This window comes from Acomys minous, assembly GCF_964271855.1.
Source record: "Acomys minous genome assembly, chromosome: 10".
NCBI classification, from domain to species: Eukaryota; Metazoa; Chordata; class Mammalia; order Rodentia; family Muridae; genus Acomys; species Acomys minous.
The window spans coordinates 67,561,075-67,580,647 of NC_140491.1; the positions used below are offsets into that span (position 1 = coordinate 67,561,075).

General features: G+C 46.1%; 1 protein-coding gene across 5 annotated transcripts in view; it reads left to right on the forward strand.

Moving 5' to 3' along the window:
* The window catches only part of SPTAN1 (spectrin alpha, non-erythrocytic 1), a 64,279-nt gene that overhangs the window by 29,421 nt on the left and 15,285 nt on the right, over positions 1-19,573 (forward strand). For 2 of the 5 annotated variants that reach the window (XM_084799317.1, XM_084799315.1), the window contains exons 20-40: positions 80-172; positions 1,115-1,249; positions 1,737-1,885; positions 2,873-2,932; positions 4,020-4,218; positions 6,374-6,478; positions 6,802-6,825; positions 7,862-7,897; positions 9,126-9,173; positions 10,430-10,521; positions 10,714-10,858; positions 10,943-11,124; positions 12,218-12,317; positions 12,426-12,623; positions 12,702-12,848; positions 15,143-15,246; positions 15,371-15,533; positions 15,851-15,865; positions 17,354-17,485; positions 17,702-17,839; positions 19,167-19,271. In XM_084799317.1, coding sequence (XP_084655443.1) covers positions 80-172; positions 1,115-1,249; positions 1,737-1,885; positions 2,873-2,932; positions 4,020-4,218; positions 6,374-6,478; positions 6,802-6,825; positions 7,862-7,897; positions 9,126-9,173; positions 10,430-10,521; positions 10,714-10,858; positions 10,943-11,124; positions 12,218-12,317; positions 12,426-12,623; positions 12,702-12,848; positions 15,143-15,246; positions 15,371-15,533; positions 15,851-15,865; positions 17,354-17,485; positions 17,702-17,839; positions 19,167-19,271 — 2,370 coding nt within the window. The remainder of the gene's footprint in view (positions 1-79; positions 173-1,114; positions 1,250-1,736; positions 1,886-2,872; positions 2,933-4,019; positions 4,219-6,373; positions 6,479-6,801; positions 6,826-7,861; positions 7,898-9,125; positions 9,174-10,429; positions 10,522-10,713; positions 10,859-10,942; positions 11,125-12,217; positions 12,318-12,425; positions 12,624-12,701; positions 12,849-15,142; positions 15,247-15,370; positions 15,534-15,850; positions 15,866-17,353; positions 17,486-17,701; positions 17,840-19,166; positions 19,272-19,573) is intronic. The other 3 variants (XM_084799316.1, XM_084799318.1, XM_084799319.1) reach the window with 3 other exon arrangements.

A 19,573-nucleotide genomic window follows, 5' to 3' on the forward strand; every position in this document is an offset into this window, starting at 1 on the left:
GAGTGTACAGGACAGTCAGTAGTCATCTTACAGCAAGGGGCCTCTGAATGAAGACTCGGCTCCGTGTGTTTGGTTTCAGGCACTGCTCAAAAAGCATGAAGCTTTGATGTCCGATCTCAGCGCCTATGGCAGCAGCATCCAGGCTCTGCGAGAGCAAGCTCAGTCATGCCGGGTGAGTGCTACTGCTGCCTGCTGTTCTAGAGTCCTGAGGGCATGGGGTGGGACATTTACAACTGTGGACAATATTCTTTGGTTTTGGGTTTCTTTCTTTGTGACAAGGTCTCACAACGGTAGACTAGGCTGGCCAGCTACCTCTACTTCAAGTGCTGGAGTGTGGGGATTAAGGGTGCATGCCACCATATGTGCTGTGGGCAACATTCTTCTCACACTAAGATCTGCAATCAGGCATGTTTAATTGAGTTTTTGTTTGGTTGAGTTCCGTCCTCATTTTAGTATTTTTAACCACAGGGGTCTCATTTTGTAGTCCAGGCAGGCCTCAAACTAATTCACCCTTCTCTCTGGGCTTCTCAAGTGCTTGATTTTTAGGCATGAGCCATCATATCTGGATTATTTAGTGAAATGTATGTTTTAATGAACAACAGCTTGAACAGTTTGGGTTGGTTGGTTGGTTTGTTTTTGTTTTTTGTTTGTTGTTTTTTTTTTTTTTTTTTTTTTGTAGCTTCAGTAAAGAACTGTCAAGGATTTGGGTGTGGTGGCACAAACCTCTAACCCCAGTACTTAGGAGGCAGAAACACATGGATCTCAAGGATGAGTTCAAGGCCAGCCTGGATTACCTAGTTCCAGCTACTAAAACTGCATTGGCTCTTTTCAAAGCTCTTTTTAAACCTTAGGGTCATAGCCAGCTGGTGGTAGAGCACACCTTTAATCATAGCACTCGGGAGACAGGCAGAGCCAGATCTCTGTGAGTTTTAGGCCAGTCTGGTCTACAGAGCAAAAAATAGTTCCAGGGTTAAATAGAGAGAGGCTCTGTCTTAAAAACAAAACAAAAAGTTAGAGGTGAACTCTGAGAAGTGTTTTTGATGTATCTGTTGAAGTTGAGCTGTTCTGTGCTTGAGTGGCATTTACTCACTTTGTCTTCTCTTTGGATTGTTAGCAACAAGTGGCACCCATGGATGATGAGACTGGGAAGGAGCTAGTCCTGGCTCTCTATGACTATCAAGAGAAGAGCCCTCGGGAGGTCACCATGAAGAAAGGGGATATCCTCACCTTGCTCAACAGCACCAACAAGGCAAGAAACATGGGTGTGCTCCGCTGGATGTCGTAGTTAGAATAGGAAGAGACCAGGAGGTTACTTTATCCAGCTGGGATCCCGGTTACTCTTTAATTTTTCCAGAGCCACATGTGACTAAGGCAGTACTAGGTGAATCCTCTTGAGTCTGATATGTGCAGCTGGTTCTAAGAGTCACCTGCAGGATATTCAAAATTGTGTCCCCGGGGAACATGCTCCATTCTGAGCTCTGGGCTGTCTGCTCCAAAACTTGTACTGTTGGTAGTGGTTTTTTAAGGTGCTGGCCACAAAGACAGGGCCTCATGGGGGCTGGGCAGGTTTATACCTTGGGTGTTCATGTGAGCACACACTTGTAGCACACACAGAGACACAACATGAACAAATAACAAGCTGGGCAGTGGTGACACATACGTTTAATCAAATAGGCCAGTGTAACTCTGTCTTGGGAAGAGACTCTGCCTTCAGTCCTCTCCTTTTCCTCCCTTAGGATTGGTGGAAAGTGGAAGTGAATGATCGTCAGGGTTTTGTGCCTGCTGCGTATGTGAAGAAGCTGGACCCCGCCCAGTCCGCCTCAAGGGAGAACCTCCTGGAAGAGCAGGGCAGCATCGCTCTGCGTCAGGGGCAGATCGACAACCAGTAAGGGTTCTTACACACAGCACAGGCTAGACAGCTCTTAGGGCTTAATCCAGTCCTCAAGCCAGACACAGGCAGTGTGGTGGGCTCTCTGGAGCCCTCGCTCCTCTTTTCTGTTGTCCTCCAGTCTCCTAACCCACCAGCCTCCCTATTAGCGCCAAGATTCTTGACTAATACCTTAATCTGACTTGTTTTTCTGTACTTCCAAGCCGCTTTTTCTAAACCCGTTTTACTATTTGGTAAAGTGTTAGCCTTTGTCTTGTAGACAAGATTCTTTTTGGGTTGAATTTTCAGCTATCTTACCACTTGGCTCTGTCTCCCTTTGGACCGCTGCTACCTGGGGAGCTGTTATCTTCCATAGCTTTATGTTCAGAGAATGTAATTAATTTTTTAAGCTGGTTTTCTCCTTGACACATGGATTGCCCTTTGCCTGTCCTATAGTGCACATCTTACTCTGCTAATGAAGTCAACAGCTTTGGGCACCTAGGAAAACCCAGGCAGTGTATTTCTAAGTCTAATATAGTTTAGAATAATAGAGCTTTTCTGTACACTTGGAGATTCTTTTACTGTTACTGCATAGACACTTGGGTTTGTGTTAATTATCACAGCCCTGGGTCTTACATATGAGACACAAGTATTGATGGAGATAGTGTTGCTGAACTGGTTATTAGAGTCAGCAGTGTCCTTCAAGTCTGTTTTGTCCCCTGGCCTTGCTCTGTGCAGTTAAGCGTCTGCAGTACAGGGAATGCTGCCTTACATGTAGCAGACTGGTCAGAAACATGAAGGTAAACTAACCCTCTCGTTTAATTTTTGGGCTGTTTCTCTACTGATTTCACTCATGGCATAGGCTGCTTCTAAGAGCTTCTGAAGGAGTCCTAAGTTTTCCCACTTGAAGCATCTGCCATCGCGGCACCAGTTGGAGCTGCTGCTTTTCATTCCCACGTTAACCCCACTAATGTGTGCATGCTTTTGCTGTACCCCTCTGTGCAGGACACGCATAACTAAGGAGGCCGGCAGTGTATCTCTGCGTATGAAACAGGTGGAAGAACTGTGAGTAGGCCGAGAGCCTCCTGAGCTCCCCATGTCCACTGCCACACCTGTCCATTCTCCCTCTGCTGCTTTCTCCAGAGCACTTGTCCTTTCAGAAAGAGGTGGTGCAGGGAACCTGCCGCATTGTCCACGCCTTGGCTGGCTGTGGAAGAGCTCTCATGAACTCCTCTCCGGGTGCTTCTGCTTGCTTGTGTTCGGAATGGTGTTGGTTCACTTCAGTTGTGTGGTAGAGCAGGAGCAGGCTCTGCTCCATAACCCTGCAGCCAGCTCTGCTGTGTCCTTTGTAAGGAGAAAACGAATGCTTACTTAGAGCTTGAAGACTCTGATTTCTGGTGACTTGTTACTTTTTTATTTGTTAGGGGAACTTAGATTTAGTGATGATTTTCAGATTTTTCTTTAACTTTGAATTTCATTTCTTACTCAGATTTGTTGTGTTTGTGCCTCTAAAGGCAGTGGCGGTCCAGGTTTTTTATATCTTAGTTCTCACAGGTTAGAACATTCCTTGATTCTTAGGTCTTGTGGGAGATGAAGTTGTGTACATACTCTGCACGCTACCTGATACTCTTTCATTGCACCCAACTACATAGGTCACTGTGGAAATGTCCTACTGGTGAGAAATGGAGCATTCTGTATTAGACTGTTTTGAAGCTCATGTCTTCCCCCACTCAGGGGCTGCTCAGAGAATTATAAAAACCAAGAACATCCCTTTTGTACTTAGTTTCATCTTTTTGTAGCTTCATCACATCTCCTCTCCAATAGAGTCGCATGAACCTTTGGTTTCTGTGCTAAGTGCCTGTTCTAGGCTCCTGTGATCATAAGAGTTGCAAAATTGGCCTGGGGATAAGTGTGCCTGCACTGTGGTAACCCCACCAGTTATGACCAGTGCAGTGTGTGCTTATCCTAAGGCTATGGTCTGGGTGCCTGGTATCTTCATCTTCATGTGCTCTGATCCTTTGTTGCTAGGCATCATCATTACAACTCACGCCTTGGATCACATCTCAGATGCCTAGTAGTTGTCCTGTGTTAGCAACTGTAGTGCGCTGACTGCTTTCCTTGCCCATTTTCTCACCCTTTTGACTTCTGTCAGATACCAGTCTTTGCTGGAACTGGGTGAGAAGAGGAAAGGCATGTTGGAGAAGAGTTGCAAGAAGTTCATGTTGTTCCGGGAAGCGAATGAGTTACAGCAGTGGATCAATGAGAAGGAAGCTGCTCTAACGAGTGAAGAGGTTGGCGCAGACTTGGAGCAGGTTGAGGTGCTGCAGAAGAAGTTTGATGACTTCCAGAAGGTATGTGAAGTTTGCAGCGTGGCTGCAAAGTTGTATGGATAGCAAGCTCTTTGGACTGAAGGGATGGCTCAGCAGGTAAGGACACCCAGACAAGCCAGGTTCCATTCCCCAGCACCCACATAGTGGCTCACAACCATCTGTAACTCTAGTTTTCTTCCTCCACAGGTACTAGGCACAAACTTGGTATACAAACACTCATGCGGGCAAAACAACATATACATAAAATTAATTTTTTAAAAATCTAAGGAGATGGAGAGATGGGTCAGAGGTTAAGAGCACCAACTACTCTTGCAGAGGAGGGCCTGGTTTGATTCCATGGTGGCTTACAACTGCCTGTAATTCAGTGTGTGGTACACAGACATATATGTAGAAAAAAGTGGGAAAAAAATGGCATTTTAAAAAAGTTTTTTAAAGAGTTGGTTCTTGCTGGGCATGGTGGTGCATACCTGTAATTCCAGCCCTGGGAGGAAAAGGGCAAGTGGGTTTCTGAGTGGACAGCCAACTTCAAGGCCATCCTGCTCTATAAAGTGAGTTCCAACACAACCAAGGCTATACAGAGAGACCCTGTTCCTCCCAAAAAATGTGGGGGTGGGTTGGTTCTCAGAACAGTGAGATGGCTCATTGGGTTCTACGAGGCTCTAGATTATTCTGAGTTCATTCTCCAAGACCCACATGGTGGAAGAAGAGACCCAACTTGCACACATTATCCTTTTGACTTCATGTATGCACTGTGGCACACTTACACCACACACAGAAAAATAATAACAAAACAAAACAAAATTCTCATGCTTCCCTTGGGTCTGACTACAGATTACTGAACTGAAGATAACATGGAGTATACAGTCTCTATGACTTAGAATAATCTCTGTAGCTTCTATGTCTGTTCAGAGCCAGAGGTGCGTAGCTCCTTTTAAATGGACTTAATTAGCTTTTGGACCAATTTTAAGGAAAGGCAATGTTCTTTTGGTTTTTTTGTTGAGCTTGAACTTTTAAACCTCCTGCATTCCCTTCCCAGGTATTGTGATCACAGGTGTACATCACAACAGCCAGTTTTATGCAGTGATAGGGATAGAACCCAGGGGAGCTACATCTGCATCCTTAGCCTGGTTTGGTTTGTTCTGTTTTGAGACAGTGTCCCTTGTAGGCCATGCTGGTGTTTAATTTTCCATGTAGGCATACTAGCCTTGAACTCCTCCTGATTCTCTTGTCTGCTTCCCCAAGTGCTGGGATTATAGACACACACCATCACTCTCAGTGCTTCTGTGTGTGTTAAGAACCTTCTAAAATACTCAATTGTTGTATGTTTTAGTTTTTGCCAAAGGACCATGCTGAGTAGTTCAGGTTGGCTTGGAACTCCCTGGGTAGGGATCAAGCTGTTATTTAGGTCACATATAGATTCCATATACACTTGCGTCACACACAGTGGAGGGGAGCACTCTTTTTTTTGTTTGTTTGTTTTGTTTTGTTTTGTTTTTGTTTTTTGTTTTGTTTTGTTATTTTGTTTTTTTCGAGACAGGGTTTCACTGTGTAGCCTTGGCCGTCCTGGACTCGCTTTGTAGACCAGGCTGGCCTCGAACTCACAGCGATCCACCTGCCTCTGCCTCCCGAGTGGAGGGGAGCACTCTTAAGTTAAGCTATATGTGCAATATCCATACAGTTGAATATGACCAGGCTCAAAAAAGGAATGGAGTCTACAAGGATGAACTTTGAGAATACTACATTAAAAAAAGATGCTTGGTGTGATCGTTGCGTTAATCCCCTGTAATCCCAGCACTTGGGGAGGCAGAGACAGATGAATGTCTCTGAGTTTGAGGCCAGCCTGGTCCACATAGTGAGTTCCTGACTAGTCAAGGGTATGTAGTGCGACCTCCGTCTCAGAAACATTCACACCAGCTGGGCATGGTGGCATGCACCCTTTAGTCCCAGCACTGGGGGGAGGCAGAGGCAGACGAACCTTGGTGAGTTCGAGGCCAGCCTGGTCTACAAAGCGAGTCTAGGACAGCCAGGACTACCCAGAGAAACCCTGTCTCAAGAAACCAAACCAAACAAAAAACAAAAAAACTTTAAAAGTTCATGCCATAGATTCTGAATTTTGTGTTCCTTTCTCCCTTAACTTGCTCTTGTGTGTTTAATTATTGTGGCTTTTACTTTAAAGGATCTGAAAGCCAATGAGTCTCGGCTGAAGGACATTAACAAAGTAGCTGAAGACCTGGAGTCTGAAGGTCTGATGGCAGAGGAAGTGCAGGCTGTACAGCAGCAGGTGGGTGTCCGAACCTTGGATCCAGGCTCTTTGTTGAGTCCCTCATAGCCCCAGCAGTCACATTTCATGACAGATTTGAGGCCTGTGTACTTCACCCTTCGTCCTATGCTCTCCCTAAACCCATGGAAGTTGAAGTCTCTGGTGCCCTTGGCTTCAGGTTCATAAGTTCCTTAAATAGATAAATGTTCGGCACATAAGCATTGTATTTTAGAGTTCTGCTAGCTTTACAGTCTGTTTTCTGTGGCACTCTGTCCACTTAAACTTACTGCATGACATTCTGAGACAGTCTCCTCTGTAACACTGCTTGCTTTCTCTCCTTACAGGAGGTGTATGGCACGATGCCCAGGGTAAGTCGCAGGGGTTCCATGTATGACTCAAACTTAGCAGGGATTTAGATCTTGGGAAGAATGTGAAGGCAAGAGCTGCTGAATGACAGACCTTTTGTTGTATAAAATATGAAAAAGAGGATCTGGACATCTGTGCTGCCTATCATTATCCAGAACAAAAGTGAGGGGTGTGGGTGGGGTGTTGTTGTTACGGTGCTATGTAGGCCACGTTGGCATGGAACTCATTATATGTAGCTCAGACCCGCTGCAGTTCCACAGTCCTTCTGCCTCAGCCTCCCTAATGCTGGGATTGCAGGAGCTTTCCAAAATATGTCTGATCATTCTTTGTCTTTCTAAAAATTCTCCCAACACCAAGGGAGAAAATTCAAAGAATTCTATGAATATGGCATAAAGAAAAGATGACCATTATATTGAACTTTTTTCTTTTTTTCTTTCTTTCTTTTTTTTGTTTGTTTGTTTTGTTTTTCTTTTTTGTTTTTTGAGGCAAGGTTTCTCTGTGTAGCTTTGGCTGTCCTAGACTCACTTTGTGGACCAGGCTGGCCTTGAACTCACAGCGATCTACTTGTCTCTGCCTCCCAAGTGCTGGGAATAAAGGTGTGCACCACCACACCTGGCTTACATTGAACTTTTTTCATTCCTTCCATCTCCTCTAATGTATTTGGAAAAAAGTAGAGAGCTGTAGAGTTGGCTCAGCAGTTCCAAGTCCTTGTTGCTTGTACAGAGAAACTAAATTGGGTTCTAGCACCCACATATTCCAGGGAATCCGATGTTCTCTTCTGAACACCCTGCACTAGGCATGCAGATGATGCACATGCACACACAGACAAAACACTCACACTCAAAAATTAATCTTAAAAAAGGGAGGAGGGGTTTTCTTTGTGTTAGATGATTCTTTTCAGCCAGCCATGGGTTGGTTGCTGGACAGTCAGCTCTGAGTTTCAGAGTGGTGCAGATGATTCCTTTGGGACCACAGTTGCTGACTGGGAAGATTCTGCGCTCTATGACAAGCTGCCTAAACGCTTCCTTCTTTGTCTAGGATGAAGCAGATTCCAAGACAGCCTCCCCGTGGAAGGTGAGGGCTCCTTTGCACATTATTAGTTACAAGTGTTTTGCAGGAATTTGCAGCATCCTTTTTTTCTGAACTTGCAGCATCTTATTTCTTTCTTGTGTGCCTTTTTCTTGCTGTCCAGCTTGTTGCAAACTTTCACTTGGTTGGTGTGGCCTTCTAACGTTAGTGGCTATGTTCTGTTGTCTGCAGAACTTGGAGGCTTAATACAACAGAAGCAGAGTACAACTCACCTGGGTGTTACCCCGCAGGATGGCAGTCCTGTGGAAATGGTGTGAACAGGATAGTGACTGAGGGTGGGAATAACAGTATACCTCCTGTCCATTATCTCAGTGACCTTATCAGTAGCCAGAAGAGACCTGTGTGTAGAAGGTTCCACCTCCAGAGCAGGAAGAGGGGGAACAAGTTACCCCACAGCAGACATCACGCTGACAATGCAGGGGTAGCACTGCATCTGAACAGCAGAGCTCTACCAGGGAGTGTGGAAGGAGCCTTGATACACTGTGCTTCCAGCTAAGCTCACACCACCGGCTGCACACATTTTAGTTTTGCAGCACCTTCTCTTCTGGCTCAGCTCTTGTAAGACTTTGTTCAAGCTACAAACAAGTTACAGATAGACTTCTGTGTCTCATGAAAGTACATTCTCCTACTTGGTTTTTTTTTTTAAAGCAGGGTGGGGATTTTTCTCATTTGATTCAATTCTCTGTGTCGTACTGTTACTTTTTCTCATAGCAAAATTTAATGGACAGCTTCTATCTGAATGTTCTGCCAAGATCTTCTAGCAACGGGTTTTTGTTTCTTTGTTTGTTTGGTTTTCAAGTCAGGGTTTCTCTGTGTAGCCTTGGCTGTCCTGGATTTGTAGACCAGGCTGGTCTTAAACTCACAGAGATCCGAGTGCTGAGGTGGGGCGGGGGGGATGGGGGAGGGAGAGAGAGAGAGGTGGGGGAGGGTGCTTCCCTGTTTAGCCTTGGCTGTCCAGTACTCACTTTAGACCATGCTGGACTTGAACTCACAGATATTCAAGTGCTGTGGTAACAGATGTGTGCCACTGCTCCCAGCTTACTTGGTGTGTTTTCTTACAACTTTCTGGTAGTTGGAGTGTTTGTTAGCATTTCTGCTTTAATATTGCCAGTGTCTATGTAAGGTAGGGGGTTGCCTGTTGGGACCTACTTAGTGGTCCTAGCAGATCTGTCTCTTCCGTGGACAGTCTCTTGACTGGTTTCTCCTCTCGCAGTCTGCTCGCCTGATGGTCCACACAGTGGCCACCTTCAACTCCATCAAGGTAAGAAGTGGTGTCCAGCTATCCTGGTTGCCCTTGCTTTTCTTTACTATGTTCCTTCTTTTGGCTCCAGTAGAGGCTGTGTCCTTGTCACTGGAGCATGTTATGACCAGACCCACTTCCAAGGGTCTCAGAAACTACTCAAGCATCCTCATGTCTAGAGTCATGAAATAGCTTGCTCAAGTTTCTTTCTTTCTTTCTTTTTTCTTTTTTCTTTTCTTTTTTTTTCCCCCCTTGGTTGGTTGGCTGGTTGGTTGGTTTTTCGAGACAGGGTTTTCTCTGTGTAACAGCTCTGGAGGCTGGCCTTGAACTCACGGAGATCCACCTGCCTCTGCCTCCTAAGTGTTGGGATTAAAGGCATGCACCATCACCACCTGGCCTTTGCTCAAGTTTCTTGACTCAGACTTCAATCTGACTGTGTCTTGGTTACTTTTTGGTTTTGTTTTGTTTTTCAAGATAGGATTTCTCTGTGTAACAGCTCTGGCTCTCCCGGACTCTGTTTGTAGACCAGGCTGACCTACAACTCACAGAGATCCACTTGTCGCTCCCTCCTGGGTTTAAAGACATGTACCACCACGCCCGGCTCTACTTTTTTATTTCTGTGACAAACACTGTGACCAAGGCAATTTACAGATTTTTTTTTTAAGTGTTTAATTGAGGCTTATGGTTTCAGGTTACAGACCATGATGACATGGCGGCAGGAACAGCTAAGCCTCTTATTGTACAAACAGGAAGTAGGGGAATACATTGAGAATGACCAATCTTTTAAAACCTTAAAGCCTACTCCCAACTCCCAGTGACACATCTTCCCCAATAAAGCCAAAAAGTTCACCCATTGGGGACCAAGCCGGTGGGGCCATTCTTACTCAGACCAGCACAGAGCAGTACTGAAAACCTTGACAGGCATTTCCAGTAGGACTCACTGTGCCTCCTGCCTGCACTCACTTCCCTAGATGTATGTGCTCTGTCCCAAGGCGGCATTGCTTGTAGTACTGAAGGAAGACTCTGAGATGTCCCCGTTTGGCAGTTACGTGTAATGACTGTGCCACGTGCCCAGCACCAATGGTAGTTTCTTGTACAGATGGTTCCTAGGTCAGGCATTTGGGGGATTCTTAGGCTTTTTGATCTCCGGAAGGTTGCTGTTGTGCTTGGTTGTGGTGGAAGGAGGGCTGGGAATGGAAACTTACAGGTGCACACTTTCCTCTGGTTGTGGGTGTGCTAGAACAGGTTAGAGAGCTGACACTGCCGTTCTCCTGCAGGAGCTGAATGAGCGTTGGCGGTCCCTGCAGCAGCTGGCTGAGGAACGCAGCCAGCTCTTGGGCAGTGCCCACGAAGTACAGAGGTTCCACAGGTGAGGTACCCCCCCCCCCAAGAGATGGAGCTTGCTGAGTGGAACCTGAGCATACAGACTAATGTTTGGGCCCTTAACACCAAAGCCATATAAGAAACAGGGAGTGGATGCTGTTAATACTGCTGGGACCAAGTGCCAGCCTGGGGACACAAGCAGTGGTGCTTAGCACTCACCCATATGTCTTAACAACAGAGATGCTGATGAAACCAAAGAATGGATTGAAGAGAAGAATCAAGCTCTGAACACAGACAATTACGGCCATGATTTAGCCAGTGTCCAGGCCCTGCAGCGCAAACACGAAGGCTTCGAGAGAGACCTTGCAGCTCTTGGTGACAAGGTGAGAGATGCCTGATGAAAGCTGAGATCTAAAGTGTGCCACACAGAGCTGTTTCCCTGAACATTCTTACTGCTCTTGGCGTAGGTGAATTCTCTTGGGGAGACAGCCCAGCGCCTGATCCAGTCTCACCCTGAATCTGCAGAGGACTTAAAGGAAAAGTGCACAGAGTTAAATCAGGCCTGGACCAGCCTAGGGAAGCGTGCAGACCAGCGCAAGGCCAAATTGGGTGACTCCCATGACCTGCAACGCTTCCTTAGTGATTTCCGGTAAAAACCATGTCTCTTAGTTATGTTTCTATTTCTGTGATAAAACACCGAGACAAAGTCAACTTAGGCAGGAAACTGTGTATTTGGGGCTCACAGTTACAGAGACCATCATGGCAAGGCGCATGGCAGAAGTCAGGCACTGGAGCAGTAACTGAGAGCTCTTTTTTTTTTGGTTTTGGTTTTGGGGGGTTTTTTGTTGTTGTTGTTCTGTTTTGTTTTTCAAGATAAGGTCTCTCTGTTGGCCTTGGCAGTCCTGGAATCACTTTGTAGACCAGGCTGGCCTCAAACTCACAAAGATTCACCTGCCTCTGCCTCCCAAGAGCTGGGATTAAAGGTGTGTGCCACCACTGCCTGGCTTCTGACCCCCCCCCCCCCAGGTTTTTCAAGACAGGATTTCTCTGTGTAGCCTTGGCTGTCCTGGACTTGCTTTGCTTTGTAGACCAGGCTGGCCTCAAACTCATAGCGATCTGCCTGCCTCTGCCTCCCTAGTGCTGGGATTAAAGGCGTGCGCCACCACACCTGGCAAAGATTTGTTTATTTATTATGTATACAGTGCTCTGCCAGCATGTATACCTACAGGTCAGAAGAAGGCATCAGATCACATTATAGATGGTTGTAAGCCACCACGTGGTTGCTGGGAATTGAACTCAGGACCTCTAGAAAAGCAGGCAGTGCTCTTAACCTCTGAGCTGCTGTCCAGCCCAGCAAACTCCTTATTTCTCTGGCTCTTAACATCTTTCTGCCCCATCTTCTGCCATGATCCTGACCCTTAGGTGCAGGCCTTGTGTTGTAGGTACATCAGTTGGGACTGGGCTTCACGACTCTGCATTTTGATTAGTTGTGGTTTTCTATAATGTTCTGTTTATTGCTTGATAAGGGGTGAGAACTACCTAGCTAGATCCAGATGAAGGATTCCCCCTCTTTTTTGGGCTAACACAAAAAAGAGGCTGTAAGACCCATCCCTGTTCAATTTATGACTAGGTTAACCTAAAATAATCCTCGAAGACAGAAGCAATGCAACCAGTTACTGGGTAGAAGGCCTGCTTGTTGCTACATAGTATAATGGGTGTTCCTCTGTGAATCTGGTTTCTAGGGACCTCATGTCTTGGATCAATGGAATACGAGGGTTGGTATCTTCAGATGAGCTAGCCAAAGATGTCACTGGGGCTGAGGCTTTGCTGGAGCGGCACCAGGTAGGCCATGCTGGCTTAGTGGCCTTATCCCTCCCCGCTCAGGAGCCAGTGGTTGACAGTAGTGGACACCTTCAGCAAGTTATCTAATCCCTTCTCTCCTCTTGGCAGGAACACCGGACAGAAATTGATGCCAGGGCTGGCACTTTCCAGGCATTTGAGCAGTTTGGGCAGCAGCTGTTGGCTCACCGGCACTATGCCAGCCCAGAGATCAAGGAGAAACTTGATATTCTTGACCAGGAGCGCACAGACCTGGAGAAGGCCTGGGTCCAGCGCAGGATGATGCTGGACCACTGCCTGGAGTTGCAGGTGTGTGCAGTTGATTCTCATTAGGTAATTCTTGCCAGTGGCCAAATCCTTCTTCACACCTACCTGTCCACTCTGTAGCTGTTCCATCGGGACTGTGAGCAAGCAGAGAACTGGATGGCTGCCCGGGAGGCCTTCCTAAACACAGAAGACAAAGGAGACTCGCTGGACAGTGTGGAGGCTCTGATCAAAAAGCATGAAGATTTTGACAAAGCTATCAATGTCCAGGTGGGCCCTGGACCACGAGGTCCACGTCTGAATTTGTCCTGAGTTACATCTTATTTGCCAGCAATCCTATCTTGGTGTCTAGATTTTAAAAATAGTTACACATTTGGCTATAGTAGTTAAAGAAGGGTCTTGGTGGCCTTCCTAATATTGTTATCAGGAGTCAGATACAGGTGGAGCTCCAAAGTTCAAGGCCAGCCTATGCTATGTAGAATGTTGCAGGTTAGCCAGGACTACACAGTGAGACCCTGTCTCTTAAACAAAACTTTTAAGTGCTGTTAAGGTGACAGTTGTAGTTGTGTGTTAGAGTACTATCTACTATGTTAGTGGGTCCTGGGTTCAATCCCCAGTGCTGCAAAACAAGGCAAAAAAAAAAAACAAAAAAAAAACCTTAGCACCAACTAAGACTTTCATACCATCCACAAAAAAAAAAAAAATTATTATTATATTGGCGCAATACATGGCTCACTGGCTAAGAGCACATACGTGACTGCTCTTTGAAGAAGACTTGTTTCAACTCCCAGCACCTTCGTCAGGTAGTTCACGAGTGCTTGTAACTGCAGCTCCCAGGGGATCTGATGCCTCTCTCCTCCGCTGCATGCACCTACACTCAATGTATACTTGCAACTACCCCCACACAGGCATGAACACATACCCATAATTAGAAATCAATCTTTTTTTAAAAGTGTAGTCAGTTATACATCAACAAATACTTCTGTAGTTGGGAAAATACAAGAATAACTATTTTAAAACCTTTATTCCTACCAGCACTAAGGAAGCAGAGGCAGGTAGATGTCTGAGTTTGAGGCTAGGCTGGCGTGCACAGCCAGCTCCAGGCCAGCCAAGGTTACATAGTGAGACCCTATCTTTAACCACAAGAAGAACCTTGAGGTACCAGCTTGGTGTTGCACTCTGTGTGAGAAGCTGAGGCGGAAAGATGGGGTTCAAGGCCAGTCTGGGCTCCATGACAAAAGAGTCTCCAGAGAAACAGAAGGAAAAAAAAAACAAAAACAAAAGTTGCAACCCAGGGGTAGGACACTATTTAGTATGCAGTAGGCCCTGGGTTCAGCACACAGCACTGAAAAAGCACTTAGAACCTCAAGGGAGAAAGCCATAGAACAGACAGAACTCAAGTGAGGCCCACTGGATACAGTGCACGAGGTCTTGGGTTTGATCCCTAGAACCCAAAGCCAGTTGTGGAATGTGTGTATATAACCTCAGCTGTTGGGCTACCTGGCTAGCCAGCTAACCCAGTCAGTGAGAGACCTCAAGCTGGACAGTGATGGCACATGGCTTTTAAAGTCAGTACTTGAGAGGCAGGGGCAGGCAGATCTCCATGAGTTCGAGGCCAGCCTGGTCTACAGAGCTAGCTCCTGGATAGCCAGGACCACACAAAAGGTTTCTCTCTTTAAAAAAACAAAAAAAGAAGGGAAAACGAGCCCTCAGTGACTTCTAAATTATTGTATGGTGGCACAGTTGGAGGAGCTCCTTGATAGAGTGCTTACCTCCCATACATGAAACCTGGGTTCAGACCACAGCACTGCAAGAAATGATGGTATAGAAATTTTTAAGTTATTTAAATGATGAGTATTCGTGTGCCCATTTCTATGTGTACCACGTGTATGCAGTGATCTCATGAACAGAAGAAGGTGTAAGATCCTGTAGAAGTAAAGTACCAAGGGTTGGTAAGCAGCCACATGGGTGCCGGGGACAAGATGCAGGTCCTCTGCAAGAGCAGCAAGTGCTCTTAATGGCCGAGCCATCTGTCCAGCCCCCAGATTAGTTCTGTTTTGAGACAAGGTTTTTCTGTGTAGGCCTGGCTGCCCAGGAAGTAGCTTTATGGAACAGGCCTTGAACTTCTAGAGATCTATCTGCCTCTACTGGGATTAAAGGTGTGTGACACCATACCCTGGCTTCTACCCCCACCCCTGCAAAAAGATATTTTTTAGTGATAAAAAGTTATGTTTTGATAACAAATTTATTAAACAAGGAATAAAACAGACAGCTGTGACTTGAAAGGCATTTTGTTGAAAACAGAACAGTGATCATTTTATGAGCCTAATTTGTTAGACATCTGCTGGGATCCCAGCACCTGCACACCTCAGCGTGACCTGAAGTCCTCTTGAATTAAACCCTACTCTAGTAATGATGATAATCAAGCTGGCTTCTAAAGTGTCGGCGTGTTCCGATCCTGCCACCAGTTAGTTCCATCACCCAAAGTGTAACTATCTCCTCTGAAAACCAGCAGGCTTGACAGTTGTTCAGCCCACCCTGACTCTTCGCCTGTTTGCCCTTAGGAGGAAAAGATAGCTGCCCTGCAGGCCTTTGCCGACCAGCTCATTGCTGTTGACCACTATGCCAAGGGAGACATTGCAAACCGACGCAATGAGGTCCTTGACAGGTGGGTGTCCTGTGGTGGTGGTGGTGACGGTCACCAGCCAGATCTGAGAAGATGAATTGCCCACATGTGAGAAGCCACACCCAGCTTCTGGGAAAGAACATTCATATTTGATCTTTACTCTCAGGTGGCGCCGCCTAAAAGCCCAGATGATTGAGAAAAGATCAAAACTTGGAGAATCTCAAACACTTCAACAGTTCAGCCGGGATGTGGATGAAATTGAAGCCTGGATCAGTGAGAAGTTACAGACAGCAAGCGATGAGTCCTATAAGGACCCCACCAACATCCAGGTGTGTGAGACTTGTAGGATGCTTGTTCTGAAGTACCCTGCGTTACTGAGTAGAGCTGTTCATTGAGACTTTACAGAGTACCTCTGTAAAACCATCTGCACCATGGTGAAGCTTAAAAAGAGTGCACTGGATCAGTAGAGCTGCTTCCTGCCTGCTTTCTGTAGAAACTTGTCTGCTATGATATATGTAAGGGTCCTGTTCCTGTGCTGGTGGCGAGTGCTGGCCTTCCCGGGGAAGTATGATGGCAGAGTGAGTCTTTAGTAGTGAGACGTGTTAACATCAGTGTACTGAACTCTTCTTTTAATCTGTTTTTGTAGCTTTCCAAGCTGCTGGTAAGTGCTTTACACTTTTAAGAGTTGTAGACTTGTGCGCTCTGGGGTTAGTGTTCTACTCTGTAGAGTACTACTACTGTGGGTACATACGGTCTGCCGCTGTCTGTTCATCCATCATCATCCTAATCCCCATCACCGCCATGCTAGTGTCCCTGTGAGCTGTGGCTTTCTTTTGTAATTAGCCTGCAGTCCCTACCTCTTCCTCCTTGTTCGTCATCCAGACAAGTTCTGTACTGCAGTGTTTGATTTGGGGGCAGTAGTTGACCACTTTCTTTCAAGGGGTGCTTTTGAAAATGGAATATTAGCTTCTATGTGTAGACAGTGACTGTTTTCCTGGGCTCAAGGTGTCAAGTGGCCTGAGCAGGTCAGGCTAGCTTGGAGTGAATCCAGTACACACTCAGGCAGGTGTCAGAGGCACTGGCCTGGAGAACTGGAATAGCAAGATGTGCTTCCAGTCTAAGCAGATACTGTTCAGGAGGTCACAAAAACAAACACCTGTCACCACATTGTTCAAAAGTCTCAGAACTGTGAAGAGGAAATAAAGCTGTAGAAGAGAATAAATGGTTTTGCACCAGCAATGACCAGAGCAAAGCATGGGGTGGACACAGTGTCAGGATCTGTAGATGAGATCTCCGGGTCCTCGTGCTGCTGTAGCAGCCAGGATCCCCACCCTGTAAGTTACTGCCTCTGAAATGAAGCATTGAGTGCAGAGTTCTGGCTAACTAAACTGCTTTATTTTGTTTTCTCTCCCCAGTAACATTATCCCCAGAGACAATTTCTTACTTGTCCTGTGTTTTTCTCAGAATTACGCTATAGCTGCTCTATCCTCACAATCATATCTCCTAAGTGTTTTCATCACCCTTTGTTTCTTAGCAAATTCTTAGAAACTGTACCAGGCCCCCAGCTCTTCTGACAAAATTAAAGTTCAGCCTGCCTTGAGACTGGGTTTGAGCAACCTCATGCTTTGACTAATGACAGGTACCAAGTATAAGCGTACAAAGTGACTCTTCACCAACAGAGGAGCTGCTGCAGCGCCAGAGGTGCTCCTGCTACACCTGGTAGATAGCCATACACAGTACCAGTCAGATCCTGTCCAGGAAGGATAAAGACATGGATGGGTTGACATTGGCACATGGTTAGATTCAGAACTGAAATTTAACCCTCTTGTCACCTACAAAATGTTAAAAAAAAAAAAAAAAAAGTACAAAAATTTGAGGCTTTGCTGCCAGCCTGCTGGTGAGCTGTTCAGAACTGGCTTTGCCCCACTGCCCGTGAGCTAATACATCTCCCTTTCTGGCCTAAACCTACCTCTTCTGGGCTCCCAGAGACCCTACACCACAGCACCACACAGCCTGTGGTGGCTTTCTGTCCACACCAGTGCTTGTCTTGGTCCTTACCTTCCCACCCTTTCTCCCTCCCAAGTGTCTGTTTTACATTAAGACAAGCTTGGCAAGAACTTGACTCTGAATGGTGGTTTGGTATTTTCAGAGCAAACACCAGAAGCACCAAGCCTTTGAGGCAGAGCTGCATGCCAATGCCGACCGAATCCGTGGAGTCATCGACATGGGCAACTCACTCATTGAGCGCGGGGCCTGTGCTGGCAGTGAGGATGCTGTCAAGGTATGGTCCAGGGCCCACATGGACTCAGAAAGAATGGCAGCATGCTTCCATCCACTGTACTACACCTGATACTGCTTAAGACCTACAGCCGCTGGAACTCAAGCACTCAGTTCCTGTGATTGTTTCCACTTCCTCTTCGATGGTTTCTGATTTGGGTCTTAAGAATGGGTTCTTTGGAGATTTCCCTATCCCAAGTGACCCCCATCTCTTCCTAAGGCCCGCCTAGCTGCCCTTGCAGACCAGTGGCAGTTCCTGGTGCAGAAATCAGCTGAGAAGAGCCAGAAGCTGAAAGAGGCCAATAAGCAGCAGAACTTCAACACTGGAATCAAAGACTTTGACTTCTGGCTCTCTGAGGTAATGTGCGGTGGTCCTTGCTCCTTACCATCATGGAATGTCTAGGCATTTGGGCAGTGAATGGGTCAGTTAGTCAGGCAGCCCAAATTGTAAAAGGGGAACTGCTTCAGAGCTTTGAACAGAAGTCCTCAGTGTGAGAAAGGTTCAGATTCCTGTTAGGAATTGCTAAACAGTGAATAGAGGTTTAGAGAAGAAAACTGATTCAGAAGATAACAGCCCTCTTCCCAAGGGAGTGTATAAGGAAGAGATGGGGAGGGGAGGCAGTTCCAACACATCTGCACCAAGATAGAACTAGCAGGACAGAAAGGAGGGGAGCCATAGTCTGGCACACATAGGAAACTGGGACAGCAGAGGCTCTAAAAGGGGTGATTTTTAGAGACCACTACTGTAAACGTTTTAGAATCTCTTTCCAGTCCATATGTATTTTCCTGAGTCATTTAGTAGTGTATTTTATATGAGTTCATATAAAATGAACTATGAGTTCATAGTGTCATTTCTCATTAGTATGTATGGAGTAGTGTAATCCCATATCACTGAAATTCACCCCAAACATTTGAGTATAAGGGAGTCCAGAGAGGGGATTAGAGAGATGGCTCAGAGGTTAACTGCTCCTCCAGAGATCCTGAGTTCAATTCCCAGCAACCACATTGGTGGTTCACAACCACCTATAATGTCTTTTGATGCCCTCTTTATGGCCTGCAGGTACACATGCAGGCAGAACACTGTATATAATAAATAAATCTTTTTTTAAAAGAGAGAGAGAATCCAGAGACTCTTAGCGTTCCTATCTGGCTGCTGTTAAGGTTCCTAGAATACACACTGCTCACACTGTGGTCCTTGTACTAGGGGAGCTTCATCGCTGTGGGTTGCTGTGCTGTTTGCCCTTGCATTCCAGAGAAGGCTTGGGACTGTGCCTCTTAACGCTAGTTTAGTGGGAGAACAGAGACTCCTTGGGGCACACCTTTTAACCCCAGCACTCAGGAGGCAGAAGCAGAGATCTATGTAAGTTCAAAGTAAGCAAGGGCTACAAAGAAAAATCTTGTCTCAAAAAAAATAAATAAATAAAACCAGGCAGTGGTGACACAAACCTTTAATCCTGGCATTCAGGAGGCTGAGGTAGCTGGATCTCTGAGTTCAAGGCTAGCATGGTCTACAGAGCAAGTTACAGGACAGCCAAGGCTACAAAGAAGAACAACCTCCCCCCAAAAAATATTAAGAACAAATAGTAACTCCTAATTGAAACGAAACTGGAGCAGCACCCGGGCACCCTGGGCTCCCCAAACATTTTGCGTGCATCCTGTAATACCCACTCCCTTTGATGTTGCAGGTGGAGGCTCTCCTGGCATCTGAAGACTACGGCAAAGACCTCGCTTCTGTGAACAACCTGTTGAAAAAGCATCAGCTGCTAGAGGCAGATATATCAGCCCATGAGGTCAGCGGTGTGGCAGAACGGAGGGTGGGGTGATTTAGAAGGAACCACAAGAGTATTCTCAGGTCTTCAAGAGAGCTAGAGCTGTGCTAGAGTTATTCAAGGAAGGAAAGTGATCCCTGGCATCCAAGGCAGCAGTTGTGTACAGGCTGGTTTCTTGATTTTTCTCAGCCTAGGTTTATACAGATCTTATCTATAAGTACTAATTATTGTGAAAAATCAGGTGATGTATTTATTGAGGGTGGGGCTGGAGATATAGCTTAGTGGCACAGCAGTTGCCTTGTGTGCACAAGTACTGTGTAGCA